This window comes from Pimephales promelas, chromosome 2 (genome assembly GCF_988280905.1).
Source record: "Pimephales promelas chromosome 2, fPimPro1.hap1.1, whole genome shotgun sequence".
In the NCBI taxonomy this organism is placed as follows: domain Eukaryota; kingdom Metazoa; phylum Chordata; class Actinopteri; order Cypriniformes; family Leuciscidae; genus Pimephales; species Pimephales promelas.
Genome location: NC_142770.1, coordinates 20,562,545 through 20,579,186, shown reverse-complemented (window position 1 = coordinate 20,579,186; position 16,642 = coordinate 20,562,545). Strand labels below are relative to the sequence as shown.

At 39.5% G+C, this 16,642-nt stretch overlaps 1 protein-coding gene across 1 annotated transcript; it reads left to right on the top strand.

Moving 5' to 3' along the window:
* Nucleotides 1-28: 28 nt before the first annotated feature.
* Nucleotides 29-14,861, top strand: alpi.2 (alkaline phosphatase, intestinal, tandem duplicate 2). The gene is made up of 11 exons (XM_039649590.2): nucleotides 29-131; nucleotides 213-329; nucleotides 2,214-2,329; nucleotides 2,410-2,584; nucleotides 4,255-4,427; nucleotides 4,510-4,635; nucleotides 5,301-5,370; nucleotides 11,391-11,525; nucleotides 11,608-11,799; nucleotides 12,239-12,355; nucleotides 12,828-14,861. Exons 1-11 carry the CDS (start codon nucleotides 29-31, stop codon nucleotides 13,091-13,093), a joined length of 1,590 nt encoding a protein of 529 aa, XP_039505524.2. The 3' UTR covers nucleotides 13,094-14,861.
* Nucleotides 14,862-16,642: the final 1,781 nt, after the last annotated feature.

The window sequence follows — 16,642 nt, the reverse complement described above, 5'->3', positions numbered from 1 at the left end:
GAGGCGAACTATAAAGAGAAGATTATGGATGGGTTTGACAGTCTTGAGTTTGACCATGGCCTCGACACAGACTCTTCTGATTACTGTGATATTTGCTTTAGCAGCCTTTGATGGATGTTTCTCCGCTTCTGGTAAGTGCTATGCCTCAGTTATTCCTTCTTCTCCAAACACAGATAATGACACCATGTTTCTTTTCTGGGATTAATATGAAGTGGAGGAAGAGAACCCAAACTTTTGGTATGGTAAGGCTAAAGAGGCTCTTACTGCATCCCTCTCCATGACGCCCAACACACAGCGAGCTAAAAACCTCATCCTCTTTCTCGGAGATGGTGAGTTACTCAAAACCCGATTTCTTGGTTTTGCATTGTTCTCTTTCGTATTTTCATTATCTTAACAGACTCTGTATCAATTTCGCAGATATGTACCAATTATTGTGGTGCTCAGATTTGGGGAATTTGTAAAAATTAGCATTTGTTTGAAATTGAACATAAATGCCATTACAATACATTTTAGTAGGGCTGTCAAACGATTCATCGCGATTAATCGCATCCAAAATAAAAGTTTGTGTTTTACATAATATATGTGGGTGCACTGTGTATAATTATTTTGTATATATATATATATATATATATGCATGTATATTTAGGAAAAAAATATTATTTATATATAAAATATTTATATTTAGATATAATATAAATTATATATAAATCTATATACAGTAAATACATACAAATATTTCTTAAATATATACAAGCATGAGTGTGTATTTATATATAAAATAATTATACACAGTGCACCCACATATATTATGTAAACACAAACTTTTATTTTGGATGCGATTAATCGCGATTAATCGTTTAACAGCCCTACATTTTAGATGTGAATTTCTGCAGCATAAAAGCCGTTTACATCACCAATGATAAGATGGACATGATAACTAGAATCCACGTCAACGGAAAATAATGTTCTGTTTATCTAAGTGCATGCTTTTATTATGTCGTCTGCCACTGTAAATGCTTGAGCTCTTTAAAGTCAGGGGGATTCTGATTGGCTGTCAATGTTTTTATAGTTAATCAGCCAGAAACATCTTTCTGAAAGCGATTCCAGTCTGTGCTGTTAATGTTGTGGTCTTGAAAAAAAAAAAAAAGCAAAATAAAACTAAATGAAATAAAATAATAAAATATTCAACTTAAAATGTTTAACTGAAATATATAAGCTAAGTGAAATAAGTTTAAGTACTAAAATTACTTGAACTTAAACTAAAACAAAAATAAATTAAAGTTAAACACAAATATCTAACCAATTCACCAATTCAAATTATTAATAAATGCTATAATAGTACGTACATAAATATTTACGTACTATTACTATTACGTACGTTTGAATTTTACTATTTTCATAGAACAGTTATTAAAATTGTATAGTTTTAATTATCATTCTTGGCATAAACAAGCACTGTTACACTGAGTTGGCTTAACTTAAAAAACTGTCGACAAATAAAAAAAATTTTCTTAAAAATGTATTTTTACTTATTTTTAAAACAGGTTTCCTCGCTTTTTCAAGTTAAGTAAACTCATCACGTTTTACAGCGTATAAAGTTACACTATTATTACAACGTTACTGCATATTACATGTACACGATGAACATTAGCACAAGACCTTGCTTGGGTTTATGTGCTGTGCTTTAAATTTCACGTGTAAATCACCGCTGTCAAAGTCCTAAGATACGAGATTTTACAAGACTTTAGATTAGGTAATCAGATTACTTACAGTAAGTACACACATATAGTCAATCGTGCCTATTCAGTTAATTTATCAAATGTTCAAACTCCTGGATAATACCATAATATTTAGTTAAGATCAAATGTATAATATTACTGAATGGACAAAGATAATCAATAAATAATAAATGAATCATGTCAATTTTAAATTTCTGATTTACCAGTAATACTTTTTATTTTTATTTTTTTATTATTTATTTTTATTACCATTGTCATTACCATTACCATCACCATCCCACTCCCCACTACCACCATACTGCCCATATTGTATTGGTATATTTTTATTTCCATCCTTCCTCCTATGTAACAATTGCCATTGTCAATCCTGTACAAAATAAAATATGATATAATAAGATAATATAACATAAGATAATTTACCAGTAATACTTGTATATGTGTGTGTTAAACCTGTTGTTTTTGTCCCGCGGTGAGGCATGGGCATCAGCACTGTGACCGCAGCCAGGATCATGAAGGGACAGATGGACGGGAAGACCGGAGAGGAGAGTGTCCTAGCCATGGACACGTTCCCTTATCTGGCTCTCTCCAAGGTGCAGAGATGTCCCTAGAGACTGATACTGTAGATGTGAAGATGAATTACGATTAATAACGCTGCTGTCTGTGTTTGTAGACCTATAATGTGGACCAGCAGATGCCTGACAGCGCAGCCACAGCCACTGCGTATCTCTGCGGCGTGAAGGCCAACTACGGCACCCTGGGCCTCAGCGCAGCTGCCAGGCGCAAAAACTGCAGCTCCGTTAAAGGCAACGAGGTCAAGTCCATTCTCCATCAGGCCAAGATGGCAGGTAATGGCCAATACCAGCACTGAGGTCACCCATTAATGCCATTCATTCCCATGAGGTTGCAGAGTTAGGCAGATGTTATGAAATTTGAAGTGTTTTTTCTGGGGTTTTTTGCATCTAAAGATGACATCAAAACAGAAAATTAAGCATCCATATGTGGAATACACATCAAAAGCGACTTCACCTCGCATAACTTCTACTTTATATCTCAAAATTGCAACTTTATTTCTCACAATATCAAGCATTGACAATAGTTAATCATTGGCGGCACCATGGGTTCGGCACACACATTCTTAATCTTAAAGGAGTAGTTCACTTTTAAAAAAAACTTTTGCTGATAATTTACTCACCCCCATGTCATCCAAGATGTCCATGTCTTTCTTTCTTCAGTCGAAAAGAAATTAAGGTTTTTGATGAAAACAATCCAGGGTTTTTCTCCATATAATGGACTTCAATGGGAACCAAACGGTTCAAGGGCCAAAAGACAGTTTCAGTGCAAACTACAAACTGTTCAAAGGGCTTTAAACGATTCCAGACGATGAATAAGGGTCTTATGTAGCGAAACGAGCACTCATTTAAAAAAAAATAACAAAGTTTAAGTTTTATAAGCTAAATGGTCGCCTTGCTCTGTTCTGTGATGAGCGTTCGTGACTCTCCTGTTCGAACTCATTCATCAAAATGAACAAATCTTTTTTCTTGTCATTTGGTTCATTTAGCGAACAAAATGAACGAGTTGACTCGGGAAAAGATTTGTTCATTTTGATAAATAAGTTTGAATAGGAATGTCACGAACGCGCAACACAAAACAGAGCAAGGCGACCATTTGAGCTTATAAAATTTAAACCTTAGTGATCGTTTCGCTTGGAATCGTCTGGAATCGTTTAAAGCCCTTTGAACAGTTTGCACTGAAACTGTCTTTTGGATCTTGAACCGTTTGGTTCCCATTGAAGTCCATTATATGGAGAAAAATCCTTGATTTCTTTTCTACTGAAGAAAGAAAGACATGGACATCTTGGATGACATGGAGGTGAGTAAATTATCAGCAAAAGTATTTTTTTAAAGTGAACTACTCCTTTAAATCTTGACATTTTAACTTTATTTCTCCTCATTTTAAACTTCAGAGAATCACAATTGCTTTTTTCTTATAATTGATACATTTCACAATGTGCACTTTAAATCTCCATTTCTTCTGAACAGCGAATTTTTTTTGTACTTGGTACATTATTTCGGACAATTATCTTCCTCATTTTTAAGCAAGATGTGAAAAGTTTATCCAAATGTTGTCTACTTGTATACCAGTTGAGTTTAAAACACCTTTAGTCTCCCAAAATATTCACAGACAGAAAAAAGTGGTATAACTTTATTTGTCTATTATCTTGCATGGATTTTGATAACTATAATACTGTAAAAAAATATTGTTGGTATAAGTAACCTGTAACCTACATATATATATTGCAATGTAATTTTGATTGCAGGCAAACTTTGAACTAATGACTTATTTTACAAGTTTGTTAGAACGCTTTGTTCACTAATCATCATCACTTCTTTGAACACGTTGTATCTTTTAAATGAGCAGTTGAGGCTTATCTCTTATCAGGGACAAAACACTAAACCATAATTTGCTTACAATCAATACCTTATCTCCTGTAAATGACTGGTTTGGTGTTTTCCAGGGAAGTCTGTGGGCATCATAAGCACGGCACGTGTCCAGCACGCTTCACCGGCCGCCAGTTACTCACACACTCCCGAAAGAGACTGGTACAGCGATAAAGAGCTGACGACTGAAGCCGTCCAAGGGGGATGCAAGGACATTGCGTACCAACTCGTCCATAACACTGATATAGACGTAAGGCCCTAACCTCGCAGAACATTGAAGTTCTCGACTATAGAGCAAACTGACTTGTGAAATCCCTCTGATTTTGTTGTAGGTTATTTTAGGAGGTGGGCGACAGTACATGTTTCCCAAGGAAACCTTCGATCCTGAATACCCCACAGTTACGGGGAGCCGAAGTGACAAAACAAATCTCGTTCAAGAGTGGTTAAATCCCAGAAAAGTAAGTCAAACCCCGTCCAGACAACTCTGTCATCGTTTATTCGCCCTCACGAAGTTCCAGAACTAAATGACTTTGTTTCCCATTGGAACACAAAAGGAGAAATTTAGAAGAATGTCCTGGTTGCTCTTTTCTATACAAAGGAAGCGAATGAGGAATTTTTAGTGTTCAGTTTTCTTGCAAATCTCATTCATGCTCAGTTCATCACCAACCCCACGTCATGACGGATGTGAAACTTGACACAACCGAAGCGATCTACGCAGCAAACAAATTTAGGTTCTGGAAACGTTCTGGGAAGTTAGTTTTTGGTTCCCAGAACGTTCCTAGAACTTTTAAGGGATTGTTCCCGGAACATTCTCCTTACGTTATATAAATGGAACCTAAAAATAACCTACATGGAACGTTCCTATAACATTCTTGTTCAGTTTCCAAAAAACTAAACAACAAACTCAAGGGACCATTCGGGAATGTTAGGGGGACGTTCTGTGTTTTCTGGTCCCATTAACTCCGACTGCAGTTTTGGCGGGTTTACATCTTGCCTAAAATCTCCTTTTGTAGTCTATGGAGGAAAGTAAGACATTCAGGTTTGGAACAACATGAGGATGAGAGGATGACAACATTTGTGTGTTTGGATGAACTTCACCTTTAACAATCCCTCTTTTCTTTAGAATTCCAAATATGTGTGGAATAAAAACGAGTTTGACGCTGTGAACGAGCACAGCACTGATTACTTGATGGGTATGTCCGCCTTTTCCACTTGGAGAGGCAAATTACACCTGTACGGAGCCCCCCTAGTCCCACTTTGGCAAAAAAAATTAATTGATACTTTCTCGTGGCCTCAAGATAGTAACTCGTGGCCTCAAGATAATAACTCGTGGCCTCAAGATACTAACTCGTGGCCTCAAGATTGTAACTCGTGGCCTCAAGATACTAACTCGTGGCCTCAAAATACTATCTCGTAGCCTCAAGATAGTAACTCGTGGCCTCAAGATAGTAACTCGTAGCCTCAAGATACTATCTCGTAGCCTCAAGATAGTAACTCGTAGCCTCAAGATAGTAACTTGTGTGCTCAAGATAGTAACTCGTGGCCTCAAGATAGTAACTCGTGGCCTCAAGATAGTAACTCGTGGCCTCAAGATACTATCTCGTAGCCTCAAGATAGTAACTCGTGGCCTCAAGATAGTAACTTGTGGCCTCAAGATACTATCTCATAGCCTCAAGATAGTAACTCGTGGCCTCAAGATAGTAACTCGTGGCCTCAAGATTGTAACTCATGGCCTCAAGATACTAACTCGTGGCCTCAAGATAGTAACTCGTGGCCTCAAGATTGTAACTCATGGCCTCAAGATACTATCTCGTAGCCTCAAGATTGTAACTCGTTGCCTCAAGATAGTAACTCGTGGCCTCAAGATACTAACTTGTGGCTTCAAGATAGTAACTCGTGGCCTCAAGATAGTGACTCGTAGCCTCAAGATAGTGACTCATGGCCTCAAGATAGTAACTTGTGGCCTCAAGATACTATCTCGTAGCCTCAAGATAGTGACTCGTGGCCTCAAGATAGTAACTCGTGGCCTCAAGATTGTAACTCATGGCCTCAAGATAGTAACTCGTGGCTTCAAGATACTATCTTGTGGCCTCAAGATACTAACTCGTGGCCTCAAGATAGTAACTCGTGGCCTCAAGATACTATCTCGTAGCCTCAAGATTGTAACTCGTTGCCTCAAGATAGTAACTTGTGGCCTCAAGATACTAACTTGTGGGTTCAAGATAGTAACTTGTGGCCTCAAGATACTATCTTGTGGCCTCAAGATACTAACTCGTAGCCTAAAGATTGTAACTCGTGGCCTCAAGATAGTAACTCGTGGCCTCAAGATACTATCTCGTAGCCTCAAGATAGTGACTCGTGGCCTCAAGATAGTAACTCGTGGCCTCAAGATTGTAACTCATGGCCTCAAGATAGTAACTCGTGGCTTCAAGATACTATCTTGTGGCCTCAAGATACTAACTCGTGGCCTCAAGATAGTAACTCGTGGCCTCAAGATACTAACTCGTGGCTTCAAGATAGTAACTCGTGGCCTCAAGATACTAACTCGTGGCTTCAAGATAGTAATTCGTGGCCTCAAGATACTATTTTGTGGCCTCAAGATAGTAACTCGTGGCCTCAAGATAGTAACTCGTGGCCTCAAGATACTATCTTGTGGCCTCAATATACTAACTCGTGGCCTCAAGATACTAACTCGTAGCCTCAAGATTGTAACTCGTTGCCTCAAGATAGTAACTCGTGGCCTCAAGATACTATCTCGTAGCCTCAAGATTGTAACTCGTTGCCTCAAGATACTATCTTGTGGCCTCAAGATACTAACTCGTGGCCTCAAGATAGTAACTCGTGGCCTCAAGATACTAACTCGTGGCTTCAAGATAGTAACTCGTGGCCTCAAGATACTAACTCGTGGCTTCAAGATAGTAACTCGTGGCCTCAAGATACTATTTTGTGGCCTCAAGATAGTAACTCGTGGCCTCAAGATAGTAACTCGTGGCCTCAAGATACTATCTTGTGGCCTCAATATACTAACTCGTGGCCTCAAGATACTAACTCGTAGCCTCAAGATTGTAACTCGTTGCCTCAAGATAGTAACTCGTGGCCTCAAGATACTATCTCGTAGCCTCAAGATTGTAACTCGTTGCCTCAAGATAGTAACTCATGGCCTCAAGATAGTAACTCGTGGCTTCAAGATACTATCTTGTGGCCTCAAGATACTAACTCGTGGCCTCAAGATAGTAACTCGTGGCCTCAAGATACTAACTCGTGGCTTCAAGATAGTAACTCGTGGCCTCAAGATACTAACTCGTGGCTTCAAGATAGTAACTCGTGGCCTCAAGATACTATTTTGTGGCCTCAAGATAGTAACTCGTGGCCTCAAGATAGTAACTCGTGGCCTCAAGATACTATCTTGTGGCCTCAATATACTAACTCGTGGCCTAAAGATACTAACTCGTAGCCTCAAGATTGTAACTCGTTGCCTCAAGATAGTAACTCGTGGCCTCAAGATACTATCTCGTAGCCTCAAGATTGTAACTCGTTGCCTCAAGATACTATCTTGTGGCCTCAAGATACTAACTCGTGGCCTCAAGATAGTAACTCGTGGCCTCAAGATACTAACTCGTGGCTTCAAGATAGTAACTCGTGGCCTCAAGATACTAACTCGTGGCTTCAAGATAGTAACTCGTGGCCTCAAGATACTATTTTGTGGCCTCAAGATAGTAACTCGTGGCCTCAAGATAGTAACTCGTGGCCTCAAGATACTATCTTGTGGCCTCAATATACTAACTCGTGGCCTCAAGATACTAACTCGTAGCCTCAAGATTGTAACTCGTTGCCTCAAGATAGTAACTCGTGGCCTCAAGATACTATCTCGTAGCCTCAAGATTGTAACTCGTTGCCTCAAGATAGTAACTTGTGGCCTCAAGATACTAACTTGTGGGTTCAAGATAGTAACTTGTGGCCTCAAGATACTATCTTGTGGCCTCAAGATACTAACTCGTAGCCTAAAGATTGTAACTCGTGGCCTCAAGATTGTAACTCGTGGCCTCAAGATACTATCTCGTAGCCTCAAGATAGTGACTCGTGGCCTCAAGATAGTAACTCGTGGCCTCAAGATTGTAACTCATGGCCTCAAGATAGTAACTCGTGGCTTCAAGATACTATCTTGTGGCCTCAAGATACTAACTCGTGGCCTCAAGATAGTAACTCGTGGCCTCAAGATACTAACTCGTGGCTTCAAGATAGTAACTCGTGGCCTCAAGATACTAACTCGTGGCTTCAAGATAGTAACTCGTGGCCTCAAGATACTATTTTGTGGCCTCAAGATTGTAACTCGTGGCCTCAAGATAGTAACTCGTGGCCTCAAGATACTATCTTGTGGCCTCAATATACTAACTCGTGGCCTCAAGATACTAACTCGTAGCCTCAAGATTGTAACTCGTTGCCTCAAGATAGTAACTCGTGGCCTCAAGATACTATCTCGTAGCCTCAAGATTGTAACTCGTTGCCTCAAGATACTATCTTGTGGCCTCAAGATACTAACTCGTGGCCTCAAGATAGTAACTCGTGGCCTCAAGATACTAACTCGTGGCTTCAAGATAGTAACTCGTGGCTTCAAGATAGTAACTCGTGGCCTAAAGATTGTAACTCGTGGCCTCAAGATTGTAACTCGTGGCCTCAAGATACTATCTCGTTGCCTCAAGATTGTAACTCGTGGCCTCAAGATAATAACTCGTGGCCTCAAGATAGTAACTCGTGGCCTCAAGATACTATCTTGTGGCCTCAATATACTAACTCGTGGCCTCAAGATACTAACTCGTAGCCTCAAGATTGTAACTCGTGGCCTCAAGATAGTAACTCGTGGCCTCAAGATACTATCTCGTAGCCTCAAGATTGTAACTCGTTGCCTCAAGATAGTAACTTGTGGCCTCAAGATACTAACTTGTGGGTTCAAGATAGTAACTTGTGGCCTCAAGATACTATCTTGTGGCCTCAAGATACTAACTCGTAGCCTAAAGATTGTAACTCGTGGCCTCAAGATTGTAACTCGTGGCCTCAAGATACTATCTCGTAGCCTCAAGATAGTGACTCGTGGCCTCAAGATAGTAACTCGTGGCCTCAAGATTGTAACTCATGGCCTCAAGATAGTAACTCGTGGCTTCAAGATACTATCTTGTGGCCTCAAGATACTAACTCGTGGCCTCAAGATAGTAACTCGTGGCCTCAAGATACTAACTCGTGGCTTCAAGATAGTAACTCGTGGCCTCAAGATACTAACTCGTGGCTTCAAGATAGTAATTCGTGGCCTCAAGATACTATTTTGTGGCCTCAAGATAGTAACTCGTGGCCTCAAGATAGTAACTCGTGGCCTCAAGATACTATCTTGTGGCCTCAATATACTAACTCGTGGCCTCAAGATACTAACTCGTAGCCTCAAGATTGTAACTCGTTGCCTCAAGATAGTAACTCGTGGCCTCAAGATACTATCTCGTAGCCTCAAGATTGTAACTCGTTGCCTCAAGATACTATCTTGTGGCCTCAAGATACTAACTCGTGGCCTCAAGATAGTAACTCGTGGCCTCAAGATACTAACTCGTGGCTTCAAGATAGTAACTCGTGGCCTCAAGATACTAACTCGTGGCTTCAAGATAGTAACTCGTGGCCTCAAGATACTATTTTGTGGCCTCAAGATAGTAACTCGTGGCCTCAAGATAGTAACTCGTGGCCTCAAGATACTATCTTGTGGCCTCAATATACTAACTCGTGGCCTCAAGATACTAACTCGTAGCCTCAAGATTGTAACTCGTTGCCTCAAGATAGTAACTCGTGGCCTCAAGATACTATCTCGTAGCCTCAAGATTGTAACTCGTTGCCTCAAGATAGTAACTTGTGGCCTCAAGATACTAACTTGTGGCTTCAAGATAGTAACTTGTGGCCTCAAGATACTATCTTGTGGCCTCAAGATACTAACTCGTAGCCTAAAGATTGTAACTCGTAGCCTAAAGATTGTAACTCGTGGCCTCAAGATTGTAACTCGTGGCCTCAAGATACTATCTCGTTGCCTCAAGATTGTAACTCGTTGCCTCAAGATACTAACTTGTGGCTTCAAGATAGTAACTCGTGGCCTCAAGATACTATCTTGTGGCCTCAAGATACTAACTCGTGGCCTCAAGATACTAACTCGTGGCCTCAAGATACTAACTCGTGGCTTCAAGATAGTAACTCGTGGCCTCAAGATAGTAACTCGTGGCCTCAAGATACCAACTCGTGGCCTCAAGATACCAACTCGTGGCCTCAAGATACTAACACGTGGCCTCAAGATACTAACTCGTGGCCTTAAGATAGTAACTCGTGGCCTCAAGATACTAACTCGTGGCTTCAAGATAGTAACTCGTGGCCTCAAGATACTAACTCGTGGCTTCAAGATAGTAACTCGTGGCCTCAAGATACTAACTCTATCTTGAGGCCACGAGTTAGTATCTTGAGGCCACGAGTTAGTATCTTGAGGCCACGAGATAGTATCAATTATTTTTTTTTGCCAAAGTGGGACTAGGGGGGCTCCGTACACCTGTTATGCCGATCCTACAGTTCAAACGTTATATCAGTGGTCATTAACCTTTTGCAGGGAAGCTTGTTTCCGCCACGGAATAGAACAATTTAAAAGATAATTGCAGCTATTTTCTCATAATTCAGATTTTTTTTTCCTCACAATTCTTAAATATGCACTGCAACTGTGAGTTATGAAATCAGAATTGAGAGATATAAGCTAGCAATAGTCACAACTGAGGGATATAAACTCTCGAGATAAATAACCTCACAATTCAGACTTTTTTTCTCTGCCAATAGCAAGTTTATATCTCGCAATAGTGACTTATTTTGTCCGAATTATGAGATTTTGAGTTATAAAAGTCCAATTCTGGGGAAAATATTGTCATCAGAATTGCAAGTTTTTAGCTATCTCACAACTCTGACTTTATAACTCACAATTGCTAATATATCACACAATTTTGCGAAAATAAGTCAGAACTGCGAGATAAAAAGTTGAAATGACCTTTTTTATCCTGTTATTCGGTGGCGTCCAACAAGCGTCCATGTAACGTAGACATAAAGAATGGCAACTGACGTCATTGTTTACTGTGCAAAGTGAGTCTACGTTACTTTTTGACTCCAGGTTATTCTCAATTTGGTTTAATACTGTTGTTTTCATTGTGATCAGGGCTTTTTGAACCAAAGGACACCAGGTACGAGCTGGAGCGCGACCCTTCAATGGACCCATCGCTCACAGAGATGGTGGAAAAAGCCATCAAGATTCTTCGCAAAAACCCGAAAGGATTCTACCTCTTTGTTGAAGATAAGAGGATGTTTAGTGTCATATTTCTATTAAGATGTGTTGAGTCGAGTGTTCTTATATCTGTGTGTTTCCTCTCCTGTAAGTGGGAGAATAGATCATGGCCATCACGCGGGCCAGGCCAAGTACGCTCTGACTGAGGCTGTGGAGTTTGACAGGGCCATTGCGCGGGCCTCCGAGCTGACGAATGAACTCGACACCCTGTCCGTGGTGACCGCCGACCATTCACATGTGTTTTCCTTCGGTGGATACTCCTACAGGGGCAATCCTGTGTTAGGTAGGCAAAAACAACATTTTATTTTGAAATGACTGTAGCTTGAAGGGAAACTACATTTTTTCATAATTTACTCACCCTCTTTTAGCTTTAAACTTGTAAGACTTTGTTGTGTGGAAAACAAAAGAAGTTATTTTGGGGATTTTTTTTTGTTTGTTTTGTACAATAAAAGTCAGTTTTGTTGATTTGGGCCCCATTGTAAGGACAAACACGTTTGAAAAATTCTCCAAAATATCTTAACTCCTGTTCTTGAGAAGAGAGAAGGTCCTCGATCCAAGGTGAGTTACTGTTGACAAAAAATGTGAGTTTTTCGAATGAGGCCAGTTATTTCTGCTCGGGTTTCGAATGATATGCCCAGTAGGGGTGCAGTTTTCTCAAAAAACAAGGACAAATTTGAGGGTACATTGATTAAAAACAATGTATTTACTTCTTTGTCTTCTAGGCACTTCCTATTCAAAAGCTGATGATGGTAACAGCTTTACTACTGCGCTTTACGGAAACGGTCCAGGATACCAAATGGTGAATAATACTCGTCCTGACATGAATAACACGATCTCAAGTAAGTTTTATGGGTTTAATCGTTTTACCCTTGAGTGCAGAAGTGAAGTAAGTGCGTACTCTCTTGTAGCCTACTCAAGTACAAACTCTGATTTGAAAATACAAACGCCCCATCTTGTGGTCATATGTGTCACTGCAAACACAGGAACACATGAAAGATATATGTACTTCATCCAAATAATAAACGTCCTGTCATTACTTAAGTTGTTTCAAATGTACGACTTCCTCTCTCTCTAATGAAACACACAAATAAGAAGTTTAGTAGAATCTCCAGGCTGCTCTTTTCCTTAAAATGAAACATAAAAATAGTTTATATGAGGAACACTCAAACATTTATGTTTTCATATAACTAGCTTTAGAAGACGTAGAATATACCACATTTTAATTTTGGGATGAAATATTCCTTTAATAATTTGGTAAATGAAATATGAACCGCATAGGATAATTAATATAGTATTGGGTGTTGTTTCCAGGCAGTGATGCCTATCTTCAGCAGGCTGCGGTTCCTCTTGAGTCAGAAACTCATGGCTCTGAGGACGTAGCCATTTTTGCCAAAGGTCCGATGGCCCACCTCTTTCACGGCGTCCAGGAGCAGAGCTACATCCCTCACGTCATGGCGTACGCCGCCTGTATCGAGCCGTACACCGACTGCCCGCAGGAAAACCATGGAGCTTGCACTCGGTTCAGCCTCCTGCTTCTGATGTTCAGCTTGCTGTCCTCACTCACAGCCCTGATATAACCTGACTAAAGGTGTGTGTGTGTGAGGTGCAATTCACACAACGTGCTTGTGCATCAGAACACACCATTTGCACGTTTTTCCAATCCAACTGCAACATTATAGACAGAGGATAGTGGGATGACTTTTACAGTTTGCAAAAAAGTTTGGTTGTTAAGATATATTTTAAATCCTCTGTGAGGACATTAATCATTCATTTATGAAGAGAGGGTTGCAAGTGGTGGGCAAAAACTGATTGATAAATGACATCTAGAAACTGTCTTTTACATTGTACATTCTCTAAAACCACTGAATAAACAGCCATTATATATCAATGTTGCCTATTGTATATAAAAACAAACCTGTGTAGACTTCATTTATTATGTTTAAATGTAAATGTAGTGTATGTTTACCTGGCTATTATGATGATTTATAAATATTGTGCATATTGGGAACAGTGTGATTCACTGGTGTCTTCACTGTAAAAATTAATATGCTTTATCTAATCAATAGATTTGAGGCAACAGATTAAAAGCAAAATTATTAAATAAATTTAACAAATTAGAATTGAGTAATAATTAATCAAATTATTCCTTAAAAGTTAACCATTTCAAATGAGTAAAGTTAACACCAAAAATTTTAACAAAAATATCAAAAAATTTAAAATAATTAAGAACTCTTTATTTTATATTGCCAACATTGAAGACACCTAACAACCATAATGGTGACTTCAATTTATGTTTTTTTGTTGTTGTTGTAAGTTTTACTCATTTTAAATGGTTAACTTTTAAGCAATTAATTTGATGTATTATTCTAATTTATTAAATTTATTTAATAATATTGCTTGTAATCTGTTGCCACATTTTTTATTTATTTTTTATTTTTTGATTAGATAAAGCATATTCATTTTTTACAGTGTTCATCTTCAGGTAAAATAAATGAAGTGGTTAAAAAAAAGATATAAATTCTGCTATTGTTTCATAAGTCCCTTAAATGTACTATGAAATTCAGCTAAACCATCACTATGTCCATTGTACACCATTCCAATGCCAGATCACCTTGAAAACGTGACAATTAAAAAAAATCTTTGAGTTATGAAGCTGAAAAGTATTCAAGAAAGGTTATTTTTGTCCCTGCGAATGAAAATGTATAATCCATTTAATGCCACTTTCTAATAAGTCTGTTAAATAATTGTAAAAAAAAAAAAAAACAATTGACACTACATCATAATGGCTAAACAATTGTTTACCTCTAAAATTACAATTTTCCAAGAAATAACTGCAAATTTCTTCCATTTTGTACTATTTCTAAAAAAGGTTCATTGCATTGAATCAAATAAGATGTTAAGTGTTGATTCAGTTCTGTTTAATAAGTAAACACCATCAATGATGTCATCATCCTTCTCAGTTCAGTTCAATCTAGAAAAAAAACCTGTCGGGGGACCAGTCTTCACTGGTCAAATGAATGGACATGGTGTGATTATGATTCTGGCTGACTCGCAAGTCCGATTGTGAACCGGTTCCATGAAGAACCTTTAACATCCATGCAAACTATCCATTGCAATAGCTTCTTTAGATTGTTAAAATGCTCTGTTGAGGAACCCAAGTCTATGCTTCATTGTGAAACGCTCCTATGAAACTTTTTTTTTTCTTTTTAAGAAAGAAAATAACAGTCATTTATCTTGTGAGAAGATGTGTAAGCATGACAATCAAAGTTCATATTCACAAATTCACAGTTTCAGGGATGGATTGTTTGCATTTACAAGGCACATTAAAACACATCCACTGCTGGGTTTTTGGGTTTTCATGATTGTTATACTATGCTGTATATTTGATTCCCTAAACCTATCACAGAAAACCTTTCAAAATATTTTTTTTTACATTTAACATCAATTTGACATTTCCAAAAAACATTTTAGCATGATTTATAAGCCATTTCCTCATGGGGACCATAAATATCTCGACAAGGATTTCTGATATCTTCATCTTTGTGGGGATTTTGTCTCTATAAAGTAGGGTTTACATGGACCCGACAAACGCATGCATATGCACGCACGCACACACATATTGCAAGATCACACAGGGAAAGGGTCATCATATAGTTCCCTCATCCTCAGTTGATCATACTCAGACATAGCACTCAAATTGTTTTGCTGATGTAAGGGATTCTGGAAGAGCATTAATCTGCGGGCCTCACCCTCTCTGGTTAATCAGTGCATCAGTCACTCATAAAAAATGTGTCTGTAGCAATATTCATCTATAGCAGACTGGGCTGTGCTGAGTCAGCGTTGGAGACTAGTCCTGCTGTTATTGGTGGAGCTGGTTGAACAACATGGAAAGAAGAAGAAGGAATCTATTTGTTGATTTACAAATCTATATTACAGTTTTTCCGTATTGCTAAAACACTAAACCATATTCTCTAAACCAAATTCTCAATAGCCTTTAAACCAATTTGTAAAATCACTCTTTCTGTAAAAACTTAAACAAGTTCAGGGAATTAAAACACTGTTTGCAAATCTCATGCACTCTTTCTGCGAATCTCTAAAAACATTCTCACTCACTAAAACACATTTCTGACTGTGAAGCACCAAGGCAGGCTAAAGTTAAACACAACTACACACAGTTGTCTTCGTTTACACACACAACAGCAAAATGTTCACACTTATTTCTAATGATGTGACCAAACCAACTGTACATAAGACAAGTCAGTTCACAGTCCCAAATTTTACTCGAAACACTGCTCAAAATGTTGATACTAACAATGGATGGAAACAATATGAGGAAGAGGAGGTGAATGAGGAGGAAGAGGAGGTGGACGAGGAGGAAGAGGAGGTGGATGAGGAGGAAGAGGAGGTGGACGAGGAGGAAGAGGAGGTGGATGAGGAGGAAGAGGAGGTGGATGAGAAGGAAGAGGAGGTGGACGAGGAGGAAGAGGAGATGAATGAGGAGGAAGAGGAGGTGGATGAGGAGGAAGAGGAGGTGGACGAGGAGGAAGAGATAGATGAGGAGGAAGAGGAGGTGGACGAGAAGGAAGAGGAGGTGGATGAGGAGGAAGAGGAGGTGGACGAGGAGGAAGAGATAAATGAGGAGGAAGAGGAGGTGGACGAGAAGGAAGAGGAGGTGGATGAGGAGGAAGAGGAGGTGGACGAGGAGGAAGAGATAGATGAGGTGGAAGAGGAGGTGGACGAGAAGAAAGAGGAGATGAACGAGGAGGAAGAGGAGTTGGATGAGGAGGAAGAGGAGGTGGACGAGGAGGAAGAGATAGATGAGGTGGAAGAGGAGGTAGACGAGAAGTAGGAGGAGATGAACGAGGAGGAAGAGGAGTTGGATGAGGAGGAAGAGGAGGTGGACGAGGAGGAAGAGATAGATGAGGTGGAAGAGGAGGTAGACGAGAAGTAGGAGGAGATGAACGAGGAGGAAGAGGAGGTGGATGAGGAGGAAGAGATAGATGAGGAGGAAAAGGAGGTGGACGAGGAGGAAGAGGAGGTGGATGAGGAAGAAGAGGAGGTGGACGAGGAGGAAGAGGAGGTGGACGAGGAGGAAGAGGAGGTGGATGAGGAGGAAGAGGAGGTGG

What these genes read in the sequence shown, in the direction of transcription:
- alpi.2 (XM_039649590.2), top strand. Translation starts at nt 29, where the DNA reads ATGGGTTTGACAGTCTTGAGTTTGACCATGGCCTCGACACAGACTCTT. An exon ending in CAGGGGCAATCCTGTGTTAG is followed by an intron (nt 11,800 to 12,238) that starts GTAGGCAAAAAC and finishes TTTGTCTTCTAG; the next exon opens with GCACTTCCTATTCAAAAGCT. An exon ending in CATGAATAACACGATCTCAA is followed by an intron (nt 12,356 to 12,827) that starts GTAAGTTTTATG and finishes TGTTGTTTCCAG; the next exon opens with GCAGTGATGCCTATCTTCAG.